The sequence below is a fragment of the Electrona antarctica genome (genome assembly GCF_951216825.1).
Source record: "Electrona antarctica genome assembly, chromosome: 13".
Taxonomy (NCBI): Eukaryota; Metazoa; Chordata; class Actinopteri; order Myctophiformes; family Myctophidae; genus Electrona; species Electrona antarctica.
In genome coordinates, this window is record NC_136794.1 from 45798804 (window position 1) to 45807961 (window position 9158).

Genomic DNA, 9158 nt, shown 5'->3' on the forward strand with positions numbered 1-9158 from the left:
TTCCTAAGACAATCATTTTATTTGATGACCGGCTGAGTCTCCGACGGGAGCCTCAATAACTCCTTTAAAACCTCCGCTCAAGGTATAACATGACATTGCTGAGTCTTACTTAAAAAAAAAAGAAAAATAACTTTTCACTGATGGCCACTTTAGTTGAAGAGGCTGCATCCAGCAAACCACAAGCAATGCTGTTTTCCGCTCTCTCTCTCTCTCTCTTTCTGTTATGATCAGCAGAAGAGGGGCCAAAACAGATGTGTTTGTGTGTGTGTTTCATTTAGCATGCTCTGAGATGACAGAGGAGAAAACACACACACACACACCTGGTGCCAGTGGACATCCCGCCTGCATGTCTTATTGGTTATGCAAATCAGCTTGTCTGCAACAATGACCCCCTGCATGGTGTTAAAAGCTGTCTGCCTGTTGGTTATTACATGAAGCGCTCGCTTTGATACAGTGTGGGGTTGTTCTTTGATACGCCTTGGATAAAGGCGCTATATAAATGCACCATTTACAGTGTGGGGTTCTTTGATACAGTGTGGGGTTGTTCTTCGATACAGTGGGGTTGTTCTTCGCTTAAAGATTAAATTCCCATTGACAATGAATGGAGAATACAAACTAGACTAAAATGTTAGGGAAGGACTAGTGGACAAGAGATCCAGTTTAATGCTAGGTTGCATGCTGAAAATAGCAAATCTACAAGCTCACACACAACGCGTTGCACTGCGACGCGTTGTGCGTTATGCTGTTTTCAGCATGCAACCAAAGTGTAAAATCTGCCATTACGACGACATCATGATAAGGCCTGTCAAAACAGTCGACTAAATCAACCGTAGATGTAGTCGACTAAAATCGCATGACATTTAGTCGACTAAAATCGCATGACATCGTCCTCATCCTCCTCCTCTTCCTCCTCGTCCTCATCCTCTTCCTCCTCCTCCTCCTCCTCCTCCTCCTCCTCGCAACAATAATTGCTTTCGAAAATGCAACTGAGAAAGAAGAAAAACAGAAACCTCAGAAAAGACAGGGGGAGTGAATGCTTGGCTAGACTCCCCCCTGTGTTGGACAGGGGGACAGGGGGAGTGAATGCTTGGCTAGACTCCCCCCTGTGTTGGACAGGGGGACAGGGGGAGTGAATGCTTGGCTAGACTCCCCCCTGTGTTGCTTGTGTTTTGTGTGGCGTGCATACTGCTGTAATAATGGGAGCGCAAACGCTACACTTCCTTCCTTCCTCTCCTCCCCCGCCTCCCCCTCTTATATCACTTTTTTTTTTTTATATCCTTTTTTTCTTTTTTATACATTCTTACACCACAAGATGGCTGAGTGTTAAATTACAGGCTGCGTGTGTGTTGCCAGGCTCTAAATAGAAAGTAAGCAATTATCTTGAAGCGCATGCGGAAGGCAGGTGGAAATTGGCGTGTATATAACATGATACAAGTTTTTTCTCTTAAAGAAAAGAAAAAGTAAATAAAGTGACAAAGACAGGACCAAGAAGAAGAAGAAGAAGAAGAGTGGGCCGAACTGTGGAATTTAGCAGACAGCTCGTGGTTAGCTTAAAGGAGAAGTCCACACTAGAATGCTTTCTTACCTTTATTTGTAATTGTTACGTCCCAACCAAAGAGGTCCAGGTGTTATTTTGTGCAAAAGTGCATTATTGGCTATTTCCTCTACCATAAGCCCTCAATGGGGGTTGGGGTTTTGTGCTAATTCGCTTATTGCCATCGAAATAAGTAGTAAAGTGTGCCGCTTGGGATACTATTTACATTATGAAGCGATGGAAATAAGCCCCCGAGTGGAATAGTAAGAGAGTGGCGACACTAGCGTTGACTCCCATTGTAACAATGGAATGCGGACGTGCTCATCTCAGAGCTGAACCTCTGCCCCAAATCTTCAACATGGGCCTGTTGTAGCGCCACCAGGAGGCCGTGTTTTGCGAGACAGTACTCCAATGCAAAAGTCTTTCAGATTTTTCTTATTCCATCCTGATGGGCTAAGATTGGCTTACATATAGTTTGCAGGAGAGGTCCGTTTTGAACAGCGTGCCACAAATCATGAACACAGCTTGCAGTGTCCGTGAAACTTTGCACATGCTTTCCAACTAAGTCGAGGAAGAAATGCCATTCAATTCAGCCTGATGGTGGCGGTATAACACTCCTTATTCATGTTTTTACCTATAACAGCAACGATCTGCATAACACTTTGTATGTTTACTCCCTAGAGTTTCACATCTGCCTTTTTATAGCCCCACGATATACAAAATTGCGACCCAATTTTTTATATTATCCAAATTTCACGCAAATCGGTACACAATACATTATCTCTACAGTCATGTGATCAAGACGGATTTGTCAGACTTGATTAGCGAATTCCGAACATTGCTGGCCCACAAAAATAACCTTCAGTACCTGACCTGGCCGAGACACACACACACACACACACACACACACACACACATCACACAATCACACAATATATAACCCCCAGTGTCACGATGTGGCTCCTTTTGGCATGGAGTGTTTGTGATTGTTGTCTGCTGGATAATGTGCATGTTGCGCCTGCAGTGAAGGGGGGACATGTTGTTGTTGTGTGTGCACGCTGACGGCGTCGAGCCCCTCTCTCTCTCTTCCTTTACTCCATACATGAGCAACTGGTGGCCCGCGGGCCACATGTGGCCCCCACCTTCACTTAATGTGGCCCTCAGGTTAATGTCACAATACTGATATAATATTGGTTTCAGCTGTTACAATTCCACAACATGCAAACATGACCCACTTTAATTACTTCAGTCTAAATTAGTAGCTCATTGCTTCAACACAAGTATAATTAAAGGCATTTGAAATTACATAAAAATGTTTATTTTCAGGATTCCAATCCAAAAATCAAGATTTCTATTCGAATATAGCAAAAATACAAGCTTGTAGATCGGCTATTTTTGCTACGACAGTAATATAAATATATAACCTTAGGGAGTAGTGTGGAAATATAGTGGCCCTCTCCATCGTCAAAGTTGCCCACCCCTGCTCTACTCGATGGCGCTGCGTGTCTGTCTGTTTTGGGGTTTAGCATTCTCTGCATGCCGCATGCTGCTGCTGCTGTTATGTTTTATGTTTGTTTTTCTCTCCCCAACGCTGCTTTGCCTTCTTTCACCCCCATGTCAAGCTGGCTGACTTCACCAGTGATGAGGTAACAACTTTAGCAAACTGGCCTTCTTACCCTGCCTTTTCCCAAAAATAGCAGACCTACAAGCTCGTAGCGCAGCACTCGGTGCCGCGCTATGAGCTTGTAGATCTGCTATTTTTCAATAGCTAAAGTATAACCTAATGCTATGAACACCAAACAAACACCCCTCCTGCCCCCAAATCATATTATTATTATTTGTTTATATTGTTGCAGCCGGCAGATATCAAATTCTAACTTTTGGTGTTTTTGTTGTTTGTTTTTGTAAATTAAAGCCCTATTACAATTATTGTACTTGTAACAGGGTATTTCTACCTTGCAGAATTGATACTCTTATCCTTAAGTAATCTGGTGCTGCTGACACAGGGAAGCAGATGATTACTGTCATTTTAGGCTTCGTACACACATAAAGAACTGTGCTGTGCTCTGCCTGTGTTTCATGGCCGCCCCAATGCTTTTCCAATGGAATTCACGTGGTTTGACCAAACACTTGTGTTTGATTGCCCCCCCTCCCCCCATCAAACACAAGTGTTTGGTCAAACCATGTGACTTCCATTGGAAAAGCATTAGGGCGGCCATGAAACACAGGCAGAGCACAGCACAGTTGTTCTTTATGTGTGTACGAAGCCTGAGAGTAAAGTATTGGACATTGTAGCGTCCAGCAAAGAAAAACAAAGTAATCCGTCCCTCTGTCGTTCCATCACCTCCCATGAATGTCTTCCTGACAGTGACAGTGCCTTTAGGGCAGTGGTTCCCAAAGTGGGGTCCGGGGACCCCCAGGGGTACCTGAGGGAGTTCCAGGGGGGGTCCCCAGCTAAATGATCATTTGGAACTACTCCCTGCCGAGAAAGCACATTTTCCCAAACCGCCTCTTTAAGTTAATTGGCCGATTTGTTTTCTGTCGTGGTTGTTGTCTTATGTCCGTCTGCTGGCAGGGTTTTCTGGTGGACGTGGAGGTTTGTACTGTGCCTACTGAATGGTTTTCCTTGCTGTCTGTGTGTGTTTTCTCTTTCGCTCACCTCTTCCATTGTTAGGAGTTTTACAGAGCTATACAGTATAGCTGCGTTTGATCCCCGTCTCACTTTGTATTTCATCTGTCAGTTTGGAAACCTCGTTATGTCCATTTCAGGATTCAAATTTAGCTTAACTCATCTTGACCAAGAGGACGATTCTACAAATGCCTTCTAAATCATGACGGTTTTCTAAAAAAAAACCTATGTTTCCGTGTCAGTCGTTCTCAAACATTTCCATGTCAAGGATCCCCGCCGACAGACCCCCATCTGAAAATATGTTGTTCCAGGGACCCCCTCAGAAGCAAAGATTTGAGTTAAAAACGTTCGCTCTGAAAGAATATATATTCAAAAATCTTTGCCGCATTTTCACGATTTTTCAAAAATAGCAGACCTACAAGCTCTAATAGCTGATCTAATAGCAGACCTAATAGCTGATCTACAAGCTCGTAGTGCGGCACTCTGTGCCGCGCTATGAGCTTGTACATCTGCTATTTTTCAATAGCTAAAGTATAACATAATGCTATAAACACCAAAAGGGCTTCCCGTCCAGAATGAGTTAAGTAGGGCGATAATTTACGCGAAAAAAACCCCCACAGAAAGTTAGAATATGGAGATAAGAGGTTTCTATACCGACACCGACAGCGACGTATTTGCGCCTCAGTTTGCCTCCGTCCAAGTCTGAACGCGACCATCAATCCAGGACGCCACAGAATCCAATTCACTCCAACCTATTTGTGTTCTGTCCTCGCCGTTCAGCTCCCTCGCCTTGAGGTGAGATTTAGGGGGAGATTTAGGCGAGGAGGCATTCACTAATTCGTAATCAGCTCGGCTTAATTTTCGTCAATTGGTTCCCCCTCAGTAAAAATAGATTGGGTTTGCTTGGTTGTTCACCCCCCTTCCTTCCCCCTTCAAGTTCAACCGGCTAGTCTCCTCTGTCATCTTTAACCCAGTCTGGGCGGGAACCCCTGTTGGTGTTTTCTGTTATGCTTTAGCTATTGAAAAATAGCAGATCTACAAGCTCAGCCGCGCTACGAACTTGTAGGTCTGCTATTTTTGAAAAATCTTGAAAATGTGCCTCAAATCTTTGAATATATATATATATATTATTTCTGAGTTTCAGTTTTTAACTCAAATCTTTGCTTCTGGGGGGGTCTCTGGAACAACATTATTTTCAGATGGGGGTCGGCGGCCCAATTACATACAGTATACTTTTGGGGGTCCCTGACATGAAAATGTTTGAGAACCACCGACATAGAAACATAGGTTTTTTTCCGAAAACTGTCAGGATTTAGAAGACATTTTGTAGAATCGAGCTCAGGTCAAAATGGCTTAATCAAAGTCAAACTACTTGTTCCACCTTAAGGATCCCGATAAAGTTCTCCCCCTGTCGACCTGTTGAGTGATCCTCTACTGCTGTGGTGTGTTAGGTTGTAGATCAGCACATTTTGAAAATGTTTTGAAAATGCAACTTGTACAAAATTACCCTCCCTGTCATCCCTTCGTGGCCTCAAATGCATTAAATACGGTAGCTTCAATCACCAAATCGCATGAATTGAAGTTTCAGTCACCACGAAAATAGCCGATCCACAAAGCTCTCAATGCGAGCTTGTCTATTTTCGGTTGTTATTTATTGGATTAGAGCGTTTTAAGTGGTCAAGCTCTAGCAAGCAATACATTCAGAAGCATCTTCCATAAAATCCCTCGGATATTCCACATGAAAGCAAAGGTTAAAGCCTCAATCTGTGATCTCCTCACCTAGCAGTATGTACTGTAGAACATATACTGCAGTCGTTTCTTTTCATGTCAAGGACCCCCAAGATTATATGTAATTGGCCGCCGACCCCCATCTGAAAACGTGGTTCCAGGGACACCCCCTCCCCCCTCCCCAAAAGTGAGTTTAAAACTTTTTTTTTTTTTCAAAGATTTGTGCCGCATTTAAGGTTTTTCAAAAATAGCAGACCTACAAGCTCATAGCGCGCCACTCGGTGCCGCGCGATGAGCTCGTAGATCTGCTATTTTTCAATAGCTAAAGTATAACATAATGCTTAAAACACCAAAAGGGTTCCCTCCCAGAATGGGTTAATCCATGCGTATGGTCTGGCTCAGTGTTTCATGGAACTAGCAGTAGGTCCTAACCCTGATGTGTTTAGACGACGTACCAGTACCAGTCTGCTCTTGGAAGCTCTTCTTCATTCATCCCAACGTATAAACCTTTACATCCCTCCCCCAACCCTGTGTCCCTCCCTCCTTCCCACCATGCATTGCAGGCTGCCCTCCTGGCGCCGCTGGACGAGGACTTGGGGCGCACCGCTGGCGAGGACAGAAAGCCCGTCGGAGGAGGAGGCCTCAACGTGCCCGACTTCCCACCCCCGGCGGGGCGGGAGATCCTCCTCCGTACCTGCGTGCCCCGCCCTGCGCCCTACTCCAAGGCTCTGCCCCAGCGGCTCTTCTGTGTCCTGATGAGGGAGGACTTCAGGCTGGCGGGCGCCTTCTCCTCCGACACCTCCTTCTTCTGAGACCCCCAAACGCCCCCCAACCCCAACCCTACACCCACCCGACCCCCAAGCCGAGACCAAGGACTATTAAAAGAGGACTGGAAGACCGTACGATGGACTCCATGTTGCTCCCTGGAAGGAAAGAAACATGCGCAATTGAGACCAAGGAAGCTGAACGCGGAAGTGTTTGCTGCATATAGCCCATTGCGCATGTTTCTTTCCTTCCAGGGAGCAACATGGAGTCCACCGTCTTCGCTTCCCGTACTCTTTCAATAGTCCTTCGCCGAGACACGAAAGGATAAGGGGGCCGGATGGGGAGGGTGGGGGCATGAGTAACGTGAGCATTAAGTAGCAACGGTCCGTTTCAGATGGAGCTCATGGTTTGGTTGTAGCCACGGTGGTTAAATGATGAATGGCTCTTTTCCACTACGAGAACTAAAAGTGATCGGCACCAGGCTGTGTGACGCATCTCATGGCTTCTGGATTTGTTTCCCTAAAAAGGAAACTGGGCTTCGGATAAAGTTCCCAGAACCTAATTCAGGAGGTCAGTACTAACCCTGGGTTCTGGGGAAACCCCAGAACCCATAAATTATACTTTTGTAAATAACAGATCTACAAGCTCACAACGTATCGCTTCGTGACCTCCTAGAGCGAGCAATTTTCAGTCAGCTTCTACAGTATGTTATAACCTCCCCCCCTTTTCCGTGGTGATTCTGGTTAAAATGGGAATGAAAACAAAGCAAACTATAGTATCACAGAATATGACGCGTTTCTGGAGGTTTTGCGGTTCTGGAAGGTTCTGGGCTTATTAACCCATCGTGTCGTGGTAGTTGAAAAGAGCCATAATGTTGTCCACGTGGTACCGAGTGCTGCATCTTCAGAATGACAACAACCGTGTGTCACCCGCGAAAAAGAAGATATAAATGTTGTGGCCCTTTATTATCGTGGCATCATCTCGCTGTGTGTGTGTGTGTGTGGGATCATCTTGCCGTGTGTGTGTGTGTGTGGGATCATCTCGCTCTGTGTGTGTGTGTGTGGGATCTTCTGCCTTCGGTTTTGATGAGGTTGTTTATTTAAAATCTGCATGATGGTGATTGAAGGTATTGTCAGGATTTGAGTGTTTTTGAGTCGTATCGTCGGCCGTTCCCACATTTCAAGAGACGTCCCAATGTTTTTAGCTGTTGTTTACTTTAATGTCTTAACCCCACCACCACCACCCCGTGTTCTGTTTTCAAGCTTTAAATCATTCTTATTTCATATTATGCAGAGTGGACTCCAATCAGCTCACCCCACACTGCTTCTCTCTCTTAGCCTGGCTAATAAGCCAGACTCAAATCACACTGTCGTGTGGTATTTGAGTCTGGAGATGCTGTGTATGGATCTTGTTTCCCGGGGGGCGGGTTCAAACATTTTCTCTTTGATGCAATTGGTCAGAGCTACTGTCAGTCAAAGGTCTCAAGCATTGAACGTCACTGTACCAAAGCCCGCCCATATTGCATACCGTGTCCCGATTGGCCACACCAGTTCTCTGGTGTAGGAAATGGGCGTACAATTGAGCCTCTCCAGACCGTAATCCGCCGGCAGGCAATTCTTTTTTTTGCCAACGGCTGATTCGGTTTGGCTTATTAGCCAGGCTATCTCTCCCTCCCTCCCTCCCTCTCTCTCTCTATCTCCCTCCCTCCCTCCCTCCCTCTCTCTCTCTCTCTCTCTCTCTCTCTCTCTCTCTCTCTCTCTCTCTCTCTCTCTCTCTCTCTCTCGTACCAAGGACGAGGAAGTAAACACTTTCTCATCAGTGGTATAAAATGTCAGAGTGCTACTCCTCAGTACTTCTTGTCAGGTTGGCCAGCAGTTGTTTAAAATGGTGGCATTCGTAGCGTATGTATTGGCTCTCCCACAGTGTTGTACACCGTGTCGTGTGGCCTCCCGTACTAAAACTACTTCACTGTATACCATTTTGTTTAGTTAGCATTAACACAAATGCAGTCATTCTGTCCTGCCCACAGAAAATGTGCAGACTCCATGGCTGAAAGTGCAATTACATACTCGACGTTGTAACAGAAAATGTAGCCTTATACATAATTATAGCTGCCGAGACTATAGTCGTGTGGTTGTCAATGTTGTCAATGCCGCTCGTACGAAGAATTATTTTAGAGAAATGTTCTATTCATTTGTTCAGAAAACCGACTTACTGCAGGCATTTTTGTCAGTATTTGACTAAAGGGACGGGTGTAAGCTGTGGAGTAGGCCAAAGTCTGTACATGTTGTGTGTTTGGTCCTATAAATGTCCTCTGATGAAGCACTCCTACAGGGGTATGAATAAACATTTTAACTCACCGTTTGGCTCCTCTCTTGAACTGATTTGTTGCACTCTAAGTTTGTCTCAACAGCATGACTACTAATGAATGGACGTGTAAAACAGGTACTCTGACAAAGCCCCTGAAACTATGACTCCGACAACTGGCGGTGTGACTCGTGT

The 9158-nt window shown here is 45.2% G+C and overlaps 1 protein-coding gene across 1 annotated transcript in view; it reads left to right on the plus strand.

The window, feature by feature from the left end:
• Window positions 1-6844, plus strand: part of rab3gap1 (RAB3 GTPase activating protein subunit 1) — a 113625-nt gene extending 106781 nt beyond the window's left edge. Inside the window, exons 20-21 of the mRNA XM_079518658.1 lie at window positions 3157-3180; window positions 6455-6844. Of these exons, the coding sequence (XP_079374784.1) occupies window positions 3157-3180; window positions 6455-6703 (273 nt within the window). The 3' untranslated portion in view covers window positions 6704-6844. The remainder of the gene's footprint in view (window positions 1-3156; window positions 3181-6454) is intronic.
• Window positions 6845-9158: the final 2314 nt, after the last annotated feature.